At 61.2% G+C, this 21,992-nt stretch overlaps 2 protein-coding genes across 5 annotated transcripts in view; both read left to right on the top strand.

The window, feature by feature from the left end:
• Nucleotides 1–1,198: 1,198 nt before the first annotated feature.
• LOC124092052 (granulocyte-macrophage colony-stimulating factor receptor subunit alpha) lies at nucleotides 1,199–12,688 on the top strand. The gene is made up of 12 exons (XM_058579078.1): nucleotides 1,199–1,589; nucleotides 2,484–2,567; nucleotides 2,722–2,864; nucleotides 3,620–3,746; nucleotides 3,838–3,967; nucleotides 4,382–4,566; nucleotides 5,720–5,859; nucleotides 6,991–7,014; nucleotides 8,578–8,713; nucleotides 9,574–9,676; nucleotides 11,319–11,397; nucleotides 12,203–12,688. The coding sequence occupies exons 2-12, from the start codon at nucleotides 2,492–2,494 to the stop codon at nucleotides 12,278–12,280; spliced, it is 1,221 nt and encodes a 406-aa protein (XP_058435061.1). The 5' UTR covers nucleotides 1,199–1,589; nucleotides 2,484–2,491; the 3' UTR covers nucleotides 12,281–12,688.
• A 965-nt stretch (nucleotides 12,689–13,653) lies between these two features.
• The window catches only part of Il3ra (interleukin 3 receptor subunit alpha), a 14,810-nt gene continuing 6,471 nt past the window's right edge, over nucleotides 13,654–21,992 (top strand). The window contains exons 1-5 of one of the 4 annotated variants that reach the window (XM_046443444.2): nucleotides 13,654–13,992; nucleotides 17,830–18,161; nucleotides 19,945–20,022; nucleotides 20,774–20,907; nucleotides 21,219–21,333. In XM_046443444.2, coding sequence (XP_046299400.1) covers nucleotides 19,959–20,022; nucleotides 20,774–20,907; nucleotides 21,219–21,333 — 313 coding nt within the window. In that variant the 5' untranslated portion in view covers nucleotides 13,654–13,992; nucleotides 17,830–18,161; nucleotides 19,945–19,958. Of the gene's footprint in view, nucleotides 13,993–17,829; nucleotides 18,162–19,549; nucleotides 19,717–19,944; nucleotides 20,023–20,773; nucleotides 20,908–21,218; nucleotides 21,334–21,992 lie in introns of those variants that run through there. The other 3 variants (XM_046443446.1, XM_046443447.2, XM_046443445.2) reach the window with 3 other exon arrangements.

Below are 21,992 nucleotides of genomic sequence, written 5' to 3'. Positions count from 1 at the left end.
CCCAGGTGGGCAGGGCCCTTGACGGACAGGCCGGCCCGGCTCCGCCCTGCTGTTTGATGGACAGGAGAGGGGGCGGGCCCCGGCTGCAGGGTGCGCCCTCCCCGGCCTCTGCGCTCCCGGGGGAGGCCCTAAGGACCTCAGTGAGACCTGCCCAGAGCCGGAACCCAGCCAGGCCCGGAGATGGACAGCCCCCCGCCCTGTCCCCCCACCCAGGCTCCCAGGGACAGGAAGGCCACCTCCTCCTGCACGAGACCCCGGAGGGAAGGGCTGGCTCTGGGCCGTGTGCAAAGCTGCAGGGAGTCTAACCTGCGTGTCTGCTGCTGCTGGGAAACGAGAAATGGTGGACCCCAGGGCGCTCAGCCCCTGAGCCACATCCGGGTCCTTTTTAGATTTTTTTTAATTTTGAGACCGAGTCTCGCCAAAGTGGCTGAGGCTGGCCTCCAACTTGGGATCCTCCTGCCTCAGCCTCCGGAGCTGCCGGGAAGAGGCTCGCGCACCACCGCGCGTCCAGCTTGTTGGTCCCTTTCCAAATGCACAGAATCCAGGAGGCTGAGCCCAAGAAACCGGGGCACCCCTGGGCGCGGTGACTTGTCACTTCTAACGTCCCCGTTGATGTATCACAAGTCACACGTCCCACATGTCACAGCTGCATGAGTAATTTTTTCCTGAGCCACGTGTCACTTCACTGGCCATAAAGATAAGGGGGGGGGGGGGGCTCGTCTCCGTGGAATGACCAGAGTCCAGCTGGGAACGCTGCGGGCTCCTTTTTCACGCCTGTCTTGTGATCCCCCGGGAGGCACCTGCAGTCCCCAGGGGCCTGGCTCTCTCAGAGCCTGTCCCAAGGCCCCAGTGAAGCCCAGAATCTACAGACTGAGGGTCCCCAGCCAGGAAGTCCCCTGCCCAGGTCGTACCCTGGTCCCCGTGTTTCCCGGCCACGGCATGGTCTCAAGGCCTCTCCCAGTTGCTCAGGGGGAGCACTCAACGAATCTCTGAGGGATTCTGGGAGGTGGCTGCCTCTTCTCGCGGCGTCCACCCTGCAGGGTGTCCCAGGTGCACCGACGATGACTGCCCCTCTCGTCTCCCGCTTCTTCTCCCTGTCCCCACGAAGCCACCAGGTGTCACTCACGAGGGCCCCATGTGTCCCCTCCCGCTGCCGTTGAGAGGGACGCGGGGTCCGCTGACAGGCAGAGGCCCCAGCCCCGAGCTGGTGACCCGCCCGAGCCAGGAAGCGTGACACGGGCGGGTGACCCGGTTATCTCGCCCCGAAAGGGGATGTGGGCAAACCCCCGAGCCAGCTCCGCGGCCCAGAGTGACACCCAGGGTGACATCCAGGGTGACAGCTGGCGCCTCCCGTCCGCATCCGCGACTGGGGGCACGGGAGACCCTGGTGACCCCCGAGGGAGGCCCCTGCGGGCACTGACCCCAGGGACCAGACGGAGCTGACCGCGCAGCGAGCCTTATCAGGGCCTTTGCCGCCGCAGCGACCCGGTGGCCGCGGTCCCCTGGAGACCTGCGTCCCGGACGCAACCCCCGAGGACATCGAGCGCCAGACGACAGCTGCGTCCCCGAGTCGCCGCCCGCGGAGCCAGGTGAGGGGACCCGCCCGGAGCTGTGACGTCCTGCTCTCGGGGTTTTGCACGAGAGTCGCGTGCGCCGGTCCACAGGGAGCCCAACAGGGCGCAGCCCGGGGGACAGCAAGGGCCAGGTGTGGGGGGCACAGGGTCACCCCCAGAACCCTGCACACGCGCACACACACCAGGACCCACCAGGGGCCGCCACAGGGAGGGCCCAGACAGGACCTCGACCCCAGGGGTCAGCTCAGGGAAAGTCCTGCCTTGCATAAAACCCCAGAGTGGACAGTGGACAGGGTGACCCGGGTAGAGGCCATGCCCAGATGGCCGTCTGGCATCCCATCAACCCCTCTGTAAGGACGTCCTCGGGCCCTGACGGGCTTGGTCTGAAAGGCTTCGACTGATTAGACGCGGCCCACCCGAGTTGTGCAGGGTCCGCAGCGTCCGCTGATTGAAACGCTCGACTCCGGAACCAAAAAAAAACAGCACTTTCCGTAGCTGATGCTTTGCCAGATGCCTGGGTCCTGGCGCCCAGTCGACCGGAGCACCTAAAAGTGACCGCCAGGACTCTCGCCAGAGTTTGTGAGGCTGTCGCAGGACATGCCCCGAGATGGCTATCGGAGACGATGGACACCTATTGTCCTGGAGGCCGGGGGTCCGAGGTCCAGGGTGGGCAGGGCGGGCTCGTCCCAAGGCCTCTCCCCTGGGCTGGCAGCCGCCGTCTTCTCCCTGGGTCCTCCCGGACCCATTGCCCCACACACAGGCACGTGCCAAGGTCCTGGGGCCAGGGCTGCGGCAGGGGCATCGGACAGGACACAGTGCAGCCGTCCCCCACTCGTTTTCGGGGACCTCTGCGGTTTGCATGAGGGGAGGACACGCCGCTGACCCACAGTGTCCCCTGTGGGCATGCAGGTCCAGTCATGGCGGCTCTGTGGGCGTCAGCGTGGCTCTTGATGCTCGTCCGTCCGGCGCTGGGTGAAGGACAGCAGACCCTGGGTGCGTAGGGCAGGGTCTCCCGCCGGGGTTGGACCCAGCGGACCCCGTGTTCAGTGGTGGCGGGAGACAGAAGGCCCCAAGAGCCCCCAGAAGCAGCCCCCCCGGCGCTGCGTGAGCAGGGTCCCCGCTAAGTGTCCGTCTCTTGAAAGGGCAGCTGGGGACAGCGCCTCTCCTGTCCTCAACCTGAAGCTCGATGCGCGGAAGAAACTGCTGACGTGGCGTTACAGCAGGGAGGTGACCCAGCACTCCTGCAGGGTCGTCACCCCCCTGGCCCCGGCCACCAGCACCAGCCCTCGGGTAGGTGGCCAGGGCAGGGGGCCCCCGGGTTACCCAGGGCGGGAAGGAAGACCTCTTCCCCGACTCTTCGGCCCCGGGACGGGGGTCTGCAAATTAAAAGGACCCAAAGGAGAGATGGGCACAAGAGGCGCCAGTATTTTTAGGGTACGGGGGGCGGGGTGTTCGCAGAGAGGAAGGGGAGACCCACTGATGGTGCCGTGACCCCCGCGTCCGAGTCCCTTCTGGGCACGAACACGGTGGCGGTGGCTCTTGTCCACTCTGAGCTGACCCGACGCGCCCCCTGAGCCGTCGTGGTCCACCCCGGGCAGCTCCCGTCCCCCCCCCCCCCCGGTCCGGGTCCTCACTCCGGGCTTTGAAGCCTTCCCCATTCTACGACCCACAGCTGGACGCTTCTGGAGGAAATGGGATCAGAAGCAGAACTTCCTGCCCAGCCCAGAAAGTCCCTCCACACAGAGACGTTTATTTATTTATTTATTTTTTTAAATTTGGAGACAGGGCCTCAGTCAATTGCTGAGGCTGGCCTCCAACTTGCCATCCTCCTGCCTCAGCCTCCCCAGAGCTGGGTTACAGGGGTGGGCCACTGTGTCCAGGCTTAGAAGTCCGGACCTCGGGGACCAGCAGATGTCCAGGGCGGTGGGACCCGGGTGGCCCCTGGTGGTGGACTTGGCTGCAGCCGGCCTCTGCAGAGAGAGGATGGCCAGGTTAGCGGCCTCCTCGGGTGCCGCTCAGCGCCTGCCCCGCGTCTCCTCCCGCAGGTGACCGCTGACCTGGCCTACAGGTGCGCCTTCCCCAACGCCCTGCTGCACCGCGGGGCCACCCTGACCCTGCGGGGCTCTTCCCAGGGCGCTGACTTTGAGGAGGAGCTGGTCTTCCCGAGCGCAGGTGACTCGGGGCACCCGGGGCCGCAGCGTGGCGGTCAGCAGGGGGCACGTGGTGCTGGACCCCGGGTGAGGGTCTTCCGTGGACCTTCCAGGCAAGGAGGGCTCCCGGGCGACCGGCTTCTCCTGCGTCATCTACGACGTGCGCTTCATGAACTGCAGCTGGGCCCGCGGCCCCGCAGCCCCCGCGGACGTCCAGTACCACCTCTACTCCTGGTTCTCCAGGTCCGGGGGCCAGGCGTGGGATGGGGAGGGCGGGAAAGTGTCCTGGGGCACCTTTGGGTCCCCCGGCTGGGCCTGGAAGGAAACCAGAGTGGATGACAGATGGATTCACGGAGCAGAGTCGCCTTGGAAAACGGCATGGGAAAAAATTGGGGATGCAGGTACGGCATGATCCAGCAACGCTCTTCCTGGGCATTATGTCGAGAAGGGCAGGAAACCATGATGAGAAAGGCGCCCCCAGCATTGTTCCCTGTCACCAGGAAAAGGAGTCAACCCAAGGGTCCTACCGAGGGTGCTGTCTGGGCGCACAGTGGAATACTATTCAGCTGTCAAAAAGGAAACAGACTCCAAAGGCAGTGACGTGCCAGTCATCCTAGTAGCTTGGGAGGCTGAGGCAGGAGGATCTGTGCCTTGCAGGGATGAGGACGAGACCGAATGCGCCCAGTACATGGTGGACTCGGCCGGGGTGCACGTGGGCTGCCATTTCGAGGAGCTGGGCGAAGCCAAGACCACAGACAACTACTTTTTCCTGCTCAACGGGACCAGCAACGAGGTGGCGGTCCAGTTCTTGGACTTTGCCCCTCTCGTGGCCTTTAAAATCGGTAAGACGGGGTCCCAGGACAACGCCCCAGAGGTACAGTGACCGTGTCCCCCACACTGAGTCCCAAGCCATCCACCGACGGGAGACCCAGAGTCAGTGGATCAGTCCACAACCTTGGTGCATGTGCTTTCGGTTCCAAGACGCCGTATTGAGCGTTTCTCGTGGATGCGTGAACCTTGAACTCGCAGCCAACAACTCAGATGCATCTGTTAAGTCCAGCCCCGGGGGGCTGCAGATTAAAATGGCCAAGCGACAGATAGTGGAGACAAGCAGACAGATTGGGTTTTTATCTTCATGCCTGTGCGTGTGTGTAGGAGGGGGTGCTTCGTGGGAAACTTGGGGGGTCATGTGGTGTCTTTCAGGGGTGGTATGTTCTGGAAAGAACTAAGGGAAGGAGAGGATTTGGGGTTCACATATTTTTAATTCTGTTCCTTCAGTTCCAAACAAACCCACACGCCCAAGCGTCCTATTTGGGGTGTCCTGATGTGACCCCCGTCAAGGTCACGCACTTTGTTGGTCAGGTCTCATTGATGGACATCAGCGGAAGGAGGAGGGTCAGGATCCACCTGGGGGCAGGTGTGGGCAAGGATGGCTCCGCCCCCTGCAATTCCTCAGTCTGCCCCTGGGGGCGCTGCGGAACTTCATCTGCCCCAGGGGACTAAATCCCCGGATGTGGCTGCTGCAATTCCTCGGCCGGCCCCTGGGGGCGCTGCGGAGGCTCCCGTGTCCGTCTGTCCAGGCGGCGGCATAAATGCAAATCTGGGGGTCACGTGGCTTCGGGGAATCTGCTCCTGGGTTTTACTGGTGTTCCCGAGCCATGCAGGAGCTGGTGACCAGTGTCCCTGGGACTGGAGGGATTTGCACAGAGAGAGGACATGCAGCCGGGCACCTGCCATCCCAGCAGCTGGGGAGGCAGAGGCAGGAGGATCGCTGGTTCAAAGCCAGCCTCCGCCAAAGCGAGGCCCTGAGCAGCTCAGGGAGACCCTGTCCCTAAATAAAATGCAAAATAGGGCTGGGGACGGGGCTCAGGGGTCCAGTGTCCCTGAGGTCCATCCCGGTACCAAAGAGAAAAGAGAGGGAACGGGGACACAGGAGGCCAAGGACCTGCCCAGGCCGGTCCTGCGGGTGCGTCACTCCGGGGCTCTCTATTGCAGAGAAGTACAACCCGCCGGCGAACGTCACCGTCCACTACAACGCGTCCAGCCACAGCCACGTCATCCGGTGGCTCAACCCCCACCGGAGGTACGACCTAGCGAGCAGCACCTTCCGGTACGAGCTGGACATCCAGAGGACGGTACTGACCCGCGTCTCCCTGTGGCCCCTGGGGTCTGGTTCCCACCGGGAAGTTCCTCTGTGTGTCTCGCTGTCATCTCTGCTCAGTCGGGGGCTGCTGTTCACCTCTGGTCACTGCAGGGTCATGCAGCCTGGTCCTCCCATAGCCCCTCTGGGGAGGCCACGGGTTCCCCGGCTCCCCACAGGTCACACAGGTGACCTCAAGCAGGGGAACACACTCAGGGGCCCTGATGCAGGTGACCACACACAGGTGACCTTAGTAACTACACACAAGTGACCTCAGACAGGTGACCACACATGGGTAATTGCACACCAGTGACCACACCCAGGTGCCCCTCCTGCTCACAGTCCAGGTGCTGCTGTCCCCTCTGTGGACAGTATGACCAGGGGCCCAGGATGACCCACATGTCCCCTCCTCAGCAGACCTTGGAAGTCCACTCTGTTCTCCTTCATTATCGTCCCTAGAGAAGCTTTGCCATCCAGGGAAACCTAGGGACCTCCATTTCAGTGAAGGTCACTTTTCTATCCCTTTATGTCTGGTTCTGGGGGCCTGCAAATTAAACACAAGATGCAGATTATCCGCAGGGAAAAAAAAATAAAACCCGCACAGTTTGTTTAACTGCTCATGGGAGCTCATAAAACAAGTAGCCCGTAAATGTCTAAAGTTAGATGCTTAAATAACCGGAAGGGAAGGAAAGGGCCTGTACACGAAGGTATTGTTTCTCCGGGAAGACGAACGTGTTTTTTAAGAGAACAAGATGGAGATAAGCGAGTCGTGGCCGTGTCTGATTGTGCAGGCGCCAGTGGCCTCCTCCGTCTTCTTCCGGCCATAAAAAGGGGATTTGATGAGAGCGTCCCATTTTTCTCTCCTTCCTGGAATGAAGTCATTGGGAAGAGGGGGGTTGACGGTGGCCTCCTTCCCAGAAGTGTTCCACGGTCACTCAGATAACCCAAGCTGTAAGGAGGGCCCTGTGCCGGTGGGGTCTCACGCCCAGTTTTAGTGTAAAATGATCTTTGCTGCAACTCCGGGGATTAGGGTCACTGTCCACGTTGGCTACAGACAAAAAAATAAAATAAAATAAAAAAATAAATAAAAACACTGACCCTCTTCTTTCTGTGTTTCTTTTCACAGAGCGGCTCCCCGAAGAGAGACCCTGTAAGTATCTCTCTCCTCCCCAGAATCCTGTGCTGAAGCCATCACAGACCTCACATGATCTGAGCTGAGCCACAGTCCCCGGGGGCCCATTGGTGGTCACCAGGCACCGTGGCCAGAAGAGGGGGGCTCCGTCCAACCTGGGCGCACGGTGCGCACGGCACACGGAGCAGCCTCTCGTGCAAAAAACCAGCTGCCCCGGGGGGCTCGCCTCAGAACGCACAGTGCGCTGGGCAGGACCCACCTGGGATTGCAAAGGGACCTCAGAAACAAGGACGGTGGACCTAGTTAGTGGAGGGCCCTGAGATGGGCTCCTCCTGGGTCAGGGGGCCCTCATGCAACAGATGTGTCCCTCCCAAGAGACAGAGGAGGGATCACGTGGGGCAGCAGGGTCCTGCGCCTGCAGGTGCTGGTGGCTCCTGCACCTGGGAGCCTGATTCTCAGGTCCCCCGCTGTGCCCTGACCTTCCACCGGCTCCTGCAGCCCGTGGACCACAGTTTGAGTGGCCCAGAGAAGCGGAAGGAGGGTCAGGATCCACCTGGCGGGCAGATGTGGGAAGGCCGGCTCTGCCCCCTGCAATTCCTCAGTCTGCCCCTGGGGGCGCTTCAGAACCTCATGTGCCCCAGGCAACTTAATACCCGGATGTAACTACTGTAATTCCTCCGTCTGCCCATGGAGGCGCTGCAGAGCCTCATCTGCCCCAGGAGACTTAATGCCCCCGGATGTGGCTGCTGCAATCCCTTGGTCCACACCCTGGGGGCGCTGAAGAAGCTCACATGCCCCAGGCAACTTAATCCCCGGATGTGGCTACTGCAATTCCTGTGTCCCACCCTGGGGGCACTGCGGAGCCTCACGTGCACATCTGCCCCAACAGGCGTTAATTCCTGGATGTGGTCTGTGCAATTCCTCCGTCTGCCCATGGAGGCGCTGCAGAGCCTCATCTGCCCCAGGAGACTTAATCCCCGGATGTGGCTACTGCAATTCCTCCGTCCCACCCTGGGGGCGCTACGGAGGCTCACGAGTCCTCTGCCCAGGAGGCGTTAATCCTCGGGTGTAGCTACTGCAATTCCTCAGTCCGCCCCTGGGGGCGCTGCGGAGGCTCCCGTGTCCATCTGCCCCCGGTGATGTCAGTCCCCGGGATGCCCAAGGTGCTGGCCAGTGCTGAAAGGTGTGACCAGCTCGCCTGCCCCCAGCTGCCGTAGGGAATGGAGACGGCCACTGGCCCAGAAGGAGGAGATGTCCTGGTGTTTCCCCTGCCCCTGCCCAGCCCAGAGATTTCCCTGTGGATCAAGGGATCGAGGTCTTTGCCGCTCTGACCACCGGGCAGCTGATCTGCTCCTCCCAGCCTCTGCAGCTGTAGACCCCTCCGTGGGGGGACAGGTGGCCTGGTCCAGGAGGGCACCTGTGTCCTGTGCATGTCCTGGGGGCGCCACAGGCAAGGAGCAGAAGACACATGTCCGTGTCCAGCCCAGGCGACAGGCGACCCTCAGGGGCTGCGGACATTCATGCTGCCCCTCCTCCCGGTTCCACCTGGGTCCCCAGCACGGACCCCTTCTCCTTTCAAAGGTCTTTCTAGATGGGAAAGACGAAAACGAGTACTGGCCCCCCAGCTCCGACTCGCGCACGGAGAACACCGTGCGCCTGAGGGTCAAGTACCAGCGCAACGAGATCTGGAGCGAATGGAGCCGGACGCTGCGCTTTGGTAGGTGCCCGGCTCCCGGGCGGCTCCTGGGGCCATGTGGATACTGACCTGGCCACTGGGGGACCCTCTGACTCAGTCCCGCCACCTGAATCTCCCCGTCTGTGCTGGGAAGTGCTGCTGAGAGTCTGCCCAGGGCTAAGTCCTGCATGAGGCTGGCCTCTCGTGCTCCCGGATTCCCCGGGAAGGAGGCTCCCGTCAGGGTCCTGGAGATGAGATGACCACATCTATGCATGACACCTGCCAATCAGGGCGTCGTGGGGTGGAGACTCCTGCGGGGAACAGAGAATCTGGAGAATGGTTCTGCCCTGTCCGCATGATAGAATGCTGGCCTTGTCCTCACGGGGTCGCCAGGTTAGAGTCTGCAGTCAAAAGGGACCACAAGCCAGGGGACTTGAGAGCTGCAGAAATCCATGCTCTGCCAGATGCCTGAAACCACCCGGGCTGGTCCAGTCACTGGGGAGCCTTGCACCTGGACAGTCCACCATTCCACATTCATTCCTTTGGCTGTGGAATGATTGACTGATGGTCTCCATTTCTTTGGATGTAAGCGAGGTGTGTCAAGGTGACCATCCCGAGAAGGATCGTGCTGGGATTGTGCCCTTAGAGTGTTCCAAAGGGGCTCAGGACATTGGAAGAGCCCCTGGGGACACAGGTGACAGGGACCAGGGAAGGACTGACTCTCAGGTGAGGGCCACTGACCTTGAGCGCCAGCTTCCCCAAGTCCCTCGGACCCTGTGCTGGGGAATTCTCTCTTCTTCAGATGCAGCCCTGATTCCTGTCCCCAGCTGAAGACAGGAAGAGGTTGTGCGTAGAGCCCGGCTACTGGTCCCTCTTGACCCTCTGCTCTTCTTCCTCATCAGGCATCCCAGAAGAGGGATACAGCAGCATCCCTGTGACCCTGGTGGTGCTGGTGGTGGGGGCAGCCACCCTGTCCACGGTGGTCCTGATGTTCCTTTGCAAAAGGTGACTTTGAGTGGCGTTGAAACTATCCCACTTGGCAAAGTGGGTCAGACCCCCGTGACCACGGGCTGCGTGGCCGTTTAGACCACAGGAGCAGAGCAGGCAAATCCGCAGTGCTGACCAGACTAGGGTTGCTCAGGCCGGGACCAGGAGGGCACGGGGAGGGACTGCTCATAGGTGCGGTCTCCTTTGTGATAATTCGAATGTTCTGGAACTGGACAGAGCCCATGGCTGTCTCCAGGGCTCCTTATAAGAGGGCTGGGCGTGTTGCTCCGTGGTAGAGCACTTGCTGTGCATCAGCAAGGGCATGGGCTGCATCCCTATCATTGCAACAAAAACGGGGCTAGAGTGCCAATTACCCCATTTCTTCAATTCGCCAAATTTGCAAAGGTAACGCCTGCTCCGCCCCCTGCAATTCCTCCGTCCATCCCTGGAGGCGCTGCGGAGCCTAACATGCGCATCTGCCCCCGGGGGACTTAATCCCCGGATGTGGCCACTGCAATTCCTCGTCCGACCATGGGGGCGCTGCGGAGCCCCATCTGCCCCCGGCGACTTAATCCCCGCAGGTGGTTACTGCAATTCCGGAATCCGCCCATGGGGACCCGGATGTGGTCACTGCAATTCCTCGGTCCACCCATGGGGGCGCTGCAGAGCCGCACTGCACATCTGCCCCCGGCGGCATTCATCCCAGGACGTAGCCCCTGCAATTCCTTGATCCGCCCATGGGGGCGCTGCGGAGTCTCATGTGCCATCTGCCCCAGGCCACTGAATCCCCGGATGTGACCTCCGCAATTCCTCGGTCCGCTCATGGGGGCGCTGCGGAGCAGCCCTGCGCGTCTGGCCCAGGCGCAAGTCTCGCCTTGCGCGTGACAGAGGGGAGGGGTTTTCAAGTTGCCTGCGGTCTGCAGGGGTCACTGCACCTAGGGGGGTCACTTGCACTGTTCATGCGGGATTCAGACGTCATGGCAGCCCCGGGTACCTGCGCACACCCTGGCCAAGAGCTGTGCTGCGTGTGGTGCAAGGGAGGGACTTGTCCTGTGCCCGGGCTTCTCCCCAGGGAGGACGTCAATCAAAGGCGTGGGGCCCCAGGGGAGCACTGGAGGGGCTGGTCAGTCTTGGGTGCTTAGGGAGCCCAGTAGGTGCATGCACATTTGGCGGGGACTTACTGAGGATGGATGTCGGGGCGGGGCGCGGGACCCTGAGCCCCATCCCCAGCCCTGTTTTGCATTTTATTGAGAGACAGGGTCTCCCTGAGCTGCTCAGGGCCTCGCTGTGGCGGAGGCTGGCTTTGAATCCGTGATCCTCCGGCCTCAGCCTCCCGAGCTGCTGGGATGACAGGCGTGGGCCACTCGCCCGGCTGGTGCATGCACGGTTTGACTGAGTGACCCCCAGACAGGGCTCTGGAACTTCTCCTGGGGGTGACTCATCCCCGCTCCTGGGTGGGGCTCCTTTTCTCTGCGGAGCTGTCGCCCCAGAACTTGTGACAGGGGCATCCGGGTGCAAGAAAGCCCTCCTCGGCTCCTGCTCCTTGTAGAGCGACCCTGACGGGCAGCCCACGGGCAAGCCAGGTCCAGAGGGCCCGTCCGTGGGCGGAGCCGCGCCCCGGAGCCGGACGCTGCCCCTCAGGCTCCCTGTCCTCGGCCAGGTACTCGCTGTGGCGAAGGCTGTTCCCGCCCATCCCGCGGGTGAAAGGGGAAGTGACCAGCGACTTCGCGTCAAATCAGGTGGGTCCCCAAGCTGCAGCCGTGGCAGCCCTTAGCAAGGGGACAAGGGCAGCTTTGTGCCTTGGCTGAGGCTGCTAAGGGCCCAGCTGGACACCAGGAGCCCGAGACCCCAGAGACCCTGCCGCACCCACCACGGAGACCTCTGTGTCCAGCAAGAAGGTCCTGAGTGGCGTCGGGGGGTGGGGAGGGAGCAAGGTCCTCTGAGCTGGTGACCAGGGCATGCTGAGGTCCCTGGCTGGGCTCGGGGTCTCGTCTCTGACTCTCTCTCTCTCTCTCTCCCTGATGCTACTGTGACCATCTTCCAAGGTCCCCACACTGGGGGATTAACACAGTGGACACTGTCCATCACAGCTCTGGAGAAAGAAGGAGTTAGGTTAAGTGTCTGCAGGGTCCCTGTCCCCATTGAAAAACTCTCTAGGACGAATGGTGACCTAACCTCAAATTCCATGTAAAATCCCGACCCCAGGACCTTGAGACGTGCCTGTGGCTGGAGACGAGTCTTTGCAGAGGTGACGGAGGTGCAGTGAGGTCCCCGGGGTGGACCTTTGGGTCTGCCTCTGTCACAGAGCGCCCTGTGTTCAGGGTCCATCCACATCCTAGCCAGTATCCTTTTCTTGGCTGTGTAATATTCCACGGTGTCTCTGGACACTGTTCTGTGGATCTCTTGAAACACCGGTGGACACTTGGGTGGTTTTACACCTTCTGGCTGTTGTGGACAGTGCTGGTGTCAGACAGGCCTTCCTGGCGGGACAATAGAGGGTCATCTGTGGACCACCTCACCCGTGTGATTTCTTCTCCCTCTTAGATCACCTGGGTGGAGTCCCAGCCTCCGCCAGACTCCCAGGAACCCGAGGACGTCCTTGCCGTGGACGAAACACCGTAATTGGCCCGCGGACGAGCAGAGACAAGAGTTCCACGCCCCGTCCCTCTCCCAAAGGTGTCCCTTGTGTCCTGAGACGGGCTCTGACCCTCCTGGGGAGATGCTGAAACGCACCAGGTCCTCCTCAGCCTCTGCCTCCTTCCCCCAGGAAAAGATAAGCCGGGCGCCGCCGCTCACAGCTGTACTCCCGGATGCTTGGGAGGCTGAGGCAGGAGGACGGCAAGGTGGAGGCCAGCCTCAGCAACTCAGCGAGCCCCTAAGCAACTCAGGAAGACTCTGTGTCTAAATAAAAAAATTAAAATGGCTGGGGACAGGGTTCGGGGCTGAGCGCCCCTGGGTCCCCTCCCCGGCCCCCAAACCAGAGAGAAGCCGCGAATCGTAAACGGCCAATTAAAGATTTTAATTGCAAAACCTCGCGGGTTCGAGATAAGGGACTTTCAAAAGACTTCCTCCGTGTGAAGAAACCCCGGCTATCTGGCTGTCCCCGCGGCCAGCCGGACACCGGGAGCCCGAGACCCCAGAGGTCCTGTCGCAACCCCGAGGAGCCACGGCCTCCAGCCGTCCCTGCTGATAAGGGGTCGGGGGGTGACACAGCACTGAGGTTGGGACAAGGGACCGCGGAGCCGAGAGAGAAGTCCTTCTGGGAGACGGGAGCCCCCCGCTCAGGGAGGAGCCAGCTCCAGGGTCACCTGTCCCTGCAGTCCCTGCCTCCGCCTCCACGGGGCTCCTCCTCTGGGTCTGTGTCCCCTCCTCTGTCCCTTGGGAGGACACGGCCACTGCATGAGGGCCCCCTGCCCCAGGAGGAGCCCATCTCAGGGCCCTGCACTGAGCACCTCTGCAGAGATGCCTTGTCTCAATGGGGTCCCATCCCCAGGTCCTGGAGCGGCCATGTGTCCTGGGGACAGATGCTTTGACCTGGGACACGGGGTGGATTCCGGGTGATGCCCTCCTCCCCGTCCAGGTCTCCGAAGTCTCTCTCGCCCCCCGGGGTGCAGAAATGGCGGAGAGGGTGCTCACGAGGACACCGTGCACTGTGTGTCACCCTGGCTCCCTGGACAGCAGCCCGGGGACTGTCCAGGGGGCTCCTGGGTGTCGGCCAAGACCCAGGAAGATGGACGAATGGGACCTGCCCATTCGCAGGCAGCACCAGGGTCCTGGGCTTAAGTGGGGAGGTCCCAGGGTCCGTCATCATGGCCATGGGGACATATGGAGGAATGTGTCCCCCCAGATCGCGAGGGTGAGTCCTGCTGCCAGGCCTGTGGCCGGACGCGCTTTCACTGGGAAAGTTCTCTAGGGAAGCCCCTCACGCGGGGGAATCCCGCAGGAAACTGTGAGGTCCCAGAGGCCAGGCCCGCCTAAGCCAGGGGACAAGGACGGCCTCCAGTGCAGGGCCCTGAGATGGGCTCCTCCTGCGTCGGGTGGCCCTGGTGCCATGGCCGTGTCCTCCCCAGAGACAGAGGAGGGGACGCAGACCCAGAGGAGGAGCCCCGTGGAGTCCTTTAGTTAACCACCCCTCAGCCCCTTCACTGCAAAGTGACACGGCTCTGATCTGGAAGTTGTGGCTCCTTCCCTCTCCGCGGGGGGGAAAGCAGATTCCAGACGCCCACCTGTCCCCAACCGGAGCTTGGGAGACCGCCCCGGACATGGCCCTGCCTGGGACTGCAAGGCGACGTAGCTGGGCAGAAGCAAGCTGTCCCGGACCAGTGTGACTCTGGGTGAGTGGCCCTCGGCCCGTGTGCCCTGTCCTCAGGGCGCCGTGGCAGAGCGTCGCCCCTGGGCCGGGTCAGTGGGCTCCAGGGGCCTCCATCAGCTTCCCCAGGTGTGTGGGTCACCTTTTCTTTACTGTGACAAAATACCTGAGAAAAACGACTTTGAGGAGGAAAAGGTTTTTTTTTTTTTTCTTTTGTAGTTAAGACGGCATCCAAAATATGTCAGATATAATATAAATATGAAATATATACATAGCATAGAATATACAGAATAATATAATATATACATAAAATATATAATATGTATGATAATAAATAAAATAGCATCCAATCACCATAGAGCCAATACAACAGTAGACAATAATGTGATTTACTCAACGTCCTCTTATATGGTCTCAGGTCACGATATAGGGTCACCTAAGACACTGACACCGATCTCATTGCATATAAATACGTGTGACCGTACAGAGAGGAGCATCGAATAACAGCATGTCGAATGCAGCAACGCGTGATAATGTGGCTTATTAAATGACCTTTCAAAGAATCTCATGTGTATAATATATAGTCACAAAAAAGACAATATTTATGTCATTATATATGAATATCTGTAATATTCATATATATTATTTGATCTCCTTTTTATATACCTACATAAAAGGAGATCGAATAATACATCAAATATAATGATATATCATGTGATGCAGTTATATGTTTTTATATATTATATAATATTATATATTATATTCTAGATTATGTATGATTATATATCATATATTATTTTGTCATATATGATTATATATTGTTTATTATATATGATATAATATTATATACTATCATATATTATATATAATCATATGTTATATATTATATTATCATATGCTATATTATATATAATCATATTACATGTCATGTATGTTATATATTACACATTATATCTTGTAATATTACATATTATACATTATAATACTATATATTATATATTGTATTGTTATCTATTATATATTGTGATATTATATATTATATCTTGTAATATTATCTATTATTACATATCATATATTATATACTATTTTATTTATTATATATTAAATTATTATGCATTATATATCATACAATATATCATATATTATATCTTGTAATGTCATATATTATTTGCATCATAGATGACACAATGTGCGTGATCATATCGATGACGTCATCACATATGGGGGCACTATTATGTCATATATAAATAATACGCGCTGCATTACTGCGTATGAACAGACATCCTCATATAAGTGCTGGATAAATGTCACAGAGCCCGTCACTGTGACACTGCGATCGTCTATGATAACCCTGACAGACTGAGCCGGGGGCACAGACTCACGCCTGGGATCCCAGCCGCTCTGGAGGCTGAGGCAGGAGGATGGCCAGTTGGAGGCCAGCCTCAGCCGCTCAGCGGGAACCGTCTCTGGATACTCCACACGAGGCCCCGGGAAGCGGCTCGGGGCTGCAGCCGCTGGGTTAGAGGGACGCCCGAGGGTCCCCTGTCTGGGCGCCTCCTGCCTGCAGTCCCTCCTGCCCTGACCCTGAGGCCCTGTGACATCGGGCGTCGCTGGCTGTCCCTGGAGCTGGTGAGCTGGTTTCCAGGGGAACCACCGGCTGTCCCTGCCCGGCCCAACCGCCGGCCTGCACAGGTGCACCTGGCTGTGTCGAAACGGCCCTATTTTGGGTCCCCACGGCCCAGCTGCACCCCGTGGCCTCCACTGGCCCAGAGGCTCTTCCCGGTTCCTCCTTTCTGTTCCTCGTGGGCTCCCCACCCCTGTCCCTGGCACGTGCACAGCCCTGACCTGCCAAGGCCTCCGCCCCTCCTCCCCCAGCACGGGGGGCCTCGACCCTCCGTCCTGTCCCACACCAGCCGCCACAGCACACTTTAAAAGTCCTCCAGGGCTCCAGGTGGGCAGGGGGATTTCCCAACTGGACCTCTCCTGGCCGTGCTGGGGTCGCTGGGCGTCTTGGCAGGCAGCCCTAGGTGCTCGTGGGGTCCGGTTCCTTGGCACTGATTACCAAATAAGAAAATCTGGCCGTGCCTGGGATCCCAGTGGCACGGGAGGCTGAGGCAGGAGGACGGCAAGTTGGAGGCCAGCCTCAGCAAGGATCTAAGCAACTTAGGGAAACCCTGTCTCTAAATAAAACGGGAAAGGGCCGGGGCTGGGCTCCGTGGGGAAGCACCCCTGGGCTCCATCCCTGTGCGGAAACAAGGGGTGGGAGGAGGGACAGAGAGACGGACAGGACAACGGGGCAGGACAGAGGGACAGAAGAGCACAAGCCCCTTCCTCCAGTTCCCTGCTCTCCAACAGCTGGGGAGATCCCTGTGCCGGTCCCCGAGAGCCGGGTGACCCCTTAAGGTCTGGCCAATCTCCTATCAGAGCATCTGGCAGCCCAAGTGTGTCCCCAGGGACAGCTCAGCCTCCCCCTCCTGACGGCCCCTACCTGTGCCCAGGCCTGGCCCAGCCCACATCTCCCCAATGCCCAGCCCTGTGCATCCCTGGCCCCGCCCACATCCCCAGTGCCCCGCCCTGTGCATACCTGGCCCCGCCCACATCCCCAGTGCCCCGCCCTGTGCATCCCTGGCCCCGCCCACATCTCCCCAGTGCCCCGCCCTGTGCATCCCTGGCCCCGCCCACATCTATCAGTGCCCCGCCCTGTGCACGCCTGGCCCCGCCCACATCTCCCCAGTGCCCCGCCCTGTGCACCCCTGGCCCCGCCCACATCTCCCAGTACCCCGCCCCGTGCACCCCTGGCCCCGCCCACATCCCCCAGTGCCCCGCCCTGTGCATACCTGGCCCCGCCCACATCCCCAGTGCCCGGCCCCGTCCATCCGTGCCCTTCTCTGCCCAGGACCAGATTGTAAATGCCCCCGGGTGGCCAGTCATGCAGCGGGTGGCCGTCCACCAGCCCACGGCCAAGGTGTCCCCTCAGCACAAGCCATTTCTCCCCGTCTGCTGGATCATGGTTTGTGCACCGAGGGTCCCAGGCCTAGAGTGACCTGGCCACAGCACCCTGGCCTTTCAGACCTACTGTGTGCGTTGCAGAACGGCTGGATTCTTAAAAGGACACGCATCGCCCTGGAGGAGGGACAGCCTGCCCGTCCCCTGGGGAAGGGGCAGCTTGCATGTCCAACAGGGGCCGCCCACCTGCAGGATAGGTGACCAGGACAGGTGGCTGTCAAATAAGATTCCTGGGGATCCCGGAAAAAATAGCCACATGTCCTAAGACCCAAACCACAGGAGTCCAGTGCCCCTGGCCCTGGAGGGCAGAAGCTGGACCAGGGTCCCCGGGTGAGCTCCCTCCCCGGGCTCCAGGGGGCTCCTCCTGCCTTTCTAGCTCCTGGGCTCCAGGTGGCCCTGGGCTGGTGGCCCTCACTCCAATCTCCACGGGTCTCCTCCTCTGGGTCTGTGTGTCCTCTTCTGCCTCCCGAGAGGACACTGCCCCTTGATAATCCACGAGGGTCTCAGGTTAACTGCTCCTGACCCTCCCCCCATTCCCCACTCGGTCCAGGTTGGCGTGGACACTGTCCCCCCTGCGGGCTCCTGAGGGAGGCTTCAGGGTCGGGAGGAGGCCCGGGATCGAGGCCAGGGAGGAGGCTGGGGAGGTTATCTGGGACGTCTTTGCTGAGCTCAGGGACACGCCCGTTGCAACACAGTGAAGCCAAGCCCGGGTCAGCAGCCGGTGCCCGGCCAGGACCTGGCCTTGAAACCTGGCCGCTGCCTCATGGCCACGCAGGGCTCCTCCCGGGATGGCGGAGGCGGAGGCCGCGGAGGCCGGGCCCTGGGTGCTTATCAGGTGGCTTTTTTACGACGGCAGGAAGTTACTCAACCCCGGCGGCGAGTGCTGAGCAGTAATGATCAATGCCACAAAGAGGAACGCGGCGCGGGGACCCAAGGGGACAATGACACTCTGCAAGAAGGGAGCGACGTGCCTCGGGACAGCGCACCGCTGACCCCCAGGCGGACCTGACCGGGGCCTCCGGGAGGCGCCGCCCGCAGCCTACAGGACGCCCCAGAGGAACCAGCACGTTCGGTTTCTCTTTGTGGAGACTTTTTCCAGTAAACGAAAATCAAAGACAGCGACAGACTTGGGGCTGGGGACACCCGAGTGGGAGCCGAGGAGGAGCCGGGCTGTGCTGTCACCGGCTGGTAAGATGCGCTGACCCCGAGGGAGAAGGGACAGAGGGCTGGGGATGCGCTCCTTCCCACAGGGCAGACCCACGGCAGGCCACAGGACCTTTGGACGTGCCCTGGGTGAGCTGAGACCGGGGGCATCCTGGCCACCAGGGATCCCCGACAGGGCAGCTCAGAGTCTCAGCTCGGAGAAGCCGACTCGGTGCCCAGCCATAGACCTTTGGGTTTGGCAAGGTGACAGGTCAGAGGTCATTGTGACATTTCCCACCTTTTGGACCCAGCGTCCTGGGCAAGATGGACCGGCCCGTGCTTCTCCTCTAGTATTTCGGGGACGTGGCGCAGGTCCAGCCTGGGTCAAGGGACGGCCAGGACCTGTTTGGGGGCTGGGAGTGGCCTTTCACGGTGTCTGCCAGATTGTCAAAGGCAGGTGGGACACAGCTCATGGGCGGTGGCTTCCGCCTTCCCGGTAGCCAAAGGTGGAAATCATCCAACTGTGTCCCTGGGTGCAGGCATTCGGGCGGGCTCACATGTGGCCCGTCCACTGGGTGGAATATTAGTCAACCATGAAAAGGGATGGAGGTCCACCCGCAAAATGGAATATTACTCAACCATGAAATGGCATGGGGCTCTGAAAGGTGCTTCGTCAGACACGAAATCTGGAGAACATCACGCACAGGCCACCTAGTCCGTGATGGCCACGAAAATGTGATGTCCACGGGGGGGCGGTGGCCCACCACGCCTGTGATCCCAGCCATCTGGGAGGCTGAGGCAGGGGGATGGCTAGTTGGAGGAAACATTCTAAATCAGGCGACAGAAAGTGGTTTCAGGGGCTGCCAGGGGACCTGGGGGCGCACTGAGCCTCGCCTGACGGGCCTCCCTGGACCGCAGACGGCACAGGGCGGGATGTCCCCTCCATGGTCCACCCTTCACCCGGTCCCTGGAGGACCCAGCGACGGGAGGAATCTCAGCCAACCTCGCGGGGGACCCCCAGGGCTCGCACAGGCCGGCCAGGCAGCCTTCGGTCCACCTCCAAGGAGCCCAGCCTCCTCCTCCCGCCCCAGCCTCCTGGGGATCCCCCCGTGGAGTCCTCGGCTTGAGCAGCAGCCCCGGGTGCCACGATCTTGCAGCGACCAGCGTGTAACCAAGGGCGATAAGGAGGCTCACCCGGGAGGCCACCCGTGGAGGCCAACGGTGGAGGCCCACCAGGAGGCCCCGGAGCTGGCGCGCCCAGGGTCCCAGAGGCCGGCCAACAGGAGAGGCCCGGGGAGCGCATCTGCAGGGGAGGCCTCCCAGGGACCCCGGGGGGGGGGGACACTCCCGGCTCCGAGCGAGATCCCTCCGCGCTCGGTTACGGTCACTGTGCAGCCGGGAATCCCCGTCCATCGGCGCTGCCCGGCCTCCAAGTCCACTTCCTTCCTCGGCTTTGTCCTCCCTCCGCGTTTCCGGGTGGGTGCCCCCGAGGGAGGCTGCCGCCTTCCCGGCCTCGGCAGGGAGTCCGAGCCAAGAGCGCGCTCCTTCCAGACAGGCGACGCCCGCACGGGGCCGTGCGCACCGACTGGCCTCCGCGCAGGTGCCCAAGGAGCCCAGCCTCCTCCCGGCCTCCCCATCCAGGGCCCTGAGGCTTCCAGCCTCCTCACCCATGTTCCTAAGGAGCCCGGCCTCCTCCCGGCCTCCCCACCTGGGTTCCTGAGGTTCCCCCACCCAGACTCCTAAGGAGTCCTGCCAGCCCCAGCCTCCCCACCTGACCTCCCTGCTTGCCGACTGTCCCTTCTCTTGTGACCCCACCCCTGTCCCTCAGGAGCTGCGAGCACCATGGGGACCCTGTGGCTCCTGATGTTCCTGACCCCCGCCTCCTGCCTGCTGGACACCACCCAGGGTAGGCACGGGGGAGGGGGACAGCGCGTGGCCTGTGGGTTGGCCTCTCGGTGGGACCTCTGGCCGCGGTGGGAGGCAGGCGGAGGGCTCCTTGCATTTGGTGGGGAATTACTGGGGATGGACCTCAGGGACACGCGACCCCTGAGCCCCGTCCCCAGCCCTATTTTGCGTTTTACTTAGAGACAGGGTCTCCCTGAGCGGCTTAGGGACTCGCTGAGGCTGAGGCTGGTCTTCAACTCGAGATCCTCCTGCCTCAGCCTCCCAAGATGCTGGGAGGCGTCCTTCTAAGAGGGACTCTGGGGCACCGACGTGCCCTGACCACAGAAGCAGAAAGGGGAGGGGTGGACACAGGAGGAACCCTGAGGGCGGGTCCCCGGTGGCTGAACCGGGTTCCACTGTGACCCTCCAGAAGGAACCAGCCCTGCCCAACCCTGGGCTCTGGCCCCAGCTGACAGTGACATCAGCCTCCAAGAGGCCGATGAAGTTGCTGGTGAGGACGTCACAGCAAGAGTCCCATCTCGCCGAGCCCAGGCGCAGTGCCCTGATTCTCTGTCCCCTGCGTGACAAGGCTGACCAGGGTCTCCCTCCCCAGCAGTGGGCACCTAATGACGTCACTGTGGCGCCCGTGGCTGGGGGCTTCTGCCAGCTAGGGGTAGTGACCTCTCCAGGGACAGCTCCTACCTCCAAGGACAGGGCCAGGTCACCCGCGGCGGGTGGAGAGGAGAAAGACCCCCTGTGTCCCCTAACGCCAGCTGGGGACATCGCAGGTCCAGAGCCGCCCATCAGGAACCTGAGGATGGACGCGGCCCGGAGCCACCTCACCTGGGACGTCAGCGCACCTTCTTCCACTATTTACTGCGTCACCGACTCCGACCACATCCAAGAGGTCAGCGCGGCCCGCACCCACACGTGACAGGTCTCCACCCACCACGGGGACGGAAGGCACCCAGAACCCCGGGTCTACGCCCGAGCCACCACGGGTGGGGGACAGGTCACTTAGAGGCAGCGAGGCTCAGCTGCCTCCGGGGACGTCCAAGAGGTCACGGGGCAAATGACAGCCCCTCACGGGTCTTCTACGGTGGCCGTGGCCAAGTCCCTCAGCCCAGGGACCGCGAATGGCCGGCGGGTAGTGTCCCCCGTCCTGGAGGCTGTGGGTCCCAGGCCAAGCCACCCCCCTGCGTCCGTGTCTTCCCCCAGGCCCAGGACGGCACCTACTGCAGGTACGAGACGCTGTCCTTGTGCACGGTCACCAACTACACCGTCACCGTGGACCAGCCGCCCTTCGCCACCTGGATCCTCTTCCCTGAGCCAGGTCAGCGGGGCCTGGCGGGAGCTGGACTCGCAGGATGGCGGCCTCCCACTCCTCACCTCCTGCTCCTCCACCTCCTGCTCCTCCTGCTCCTCCACCTCCTGCTCCTCCTCCTCCTCCATCTCCTCCTCCTCCATCTCCTCCTCCTCCTCCTCCATCTCCTCCTCCTCCTCCATCTCCTCCTCCTCCATCTCCTCCTCCTCCTCCTCCTCCATCTCCTCCTCCTCCATCTCCTCCTCCTCCTCCTCCTCCTCCTCCTCCATCTCTTCCTCCTCCTCCTCCTCCTCCTCCATCTCCTCCTCCTCCTCCATCTCCTCCTCCTCCTCCATCTCCTCCCCCTCCTTCTCCTCCTCCATCTCCTCCTCCTCCTCCTCCATCTCCTCCTCCTCCTCCTCCATCTCCTCCTCCTCCTCCTCCATCTCCTCCTCCTCCTCCATCTCCATCTCCTCCTCTTCCTCCATCTCCTCCTCCTCCTCCTCCTCCTCCTCCTCCTCCTCCTCCTCTCCTCCTGACACCCTCAGAGGGTCACACACAGAATTCATTTCTTTGACCTTGAAGTGGGAGAGAGGAGAAATGGAGAAGAGAATCGTGGTGGGCCGGGGATGACCCAGTGGTTATGCAAGGGGATCATGGGACCCTGTGGGATGGACCCGGGTGTCACT

Source organism: Marmota monax, unplaced genomic scaffold (genome assembly GCF_021218885.2).
Source record: "Marmota monax isolate L192 unplaced genomic scaffold, Marmota_monax_Labrador192_F-V1.1 WCK01_AAM20220418_F8-fsc00168, whole genome shotgun sequence".
In the NCBI taxonomy this organism is placed as follows: domain Eukaryota; kingdom Metazoa; phylum Chordata; class Mammalia; order Rodentia; family Sciuridae; genus Marmota; species Marmota monax.
Note: the sequence above shows the minus strand (reverse complement) of the source record. Positions and strands in the feature narration are given on the sequence as shown.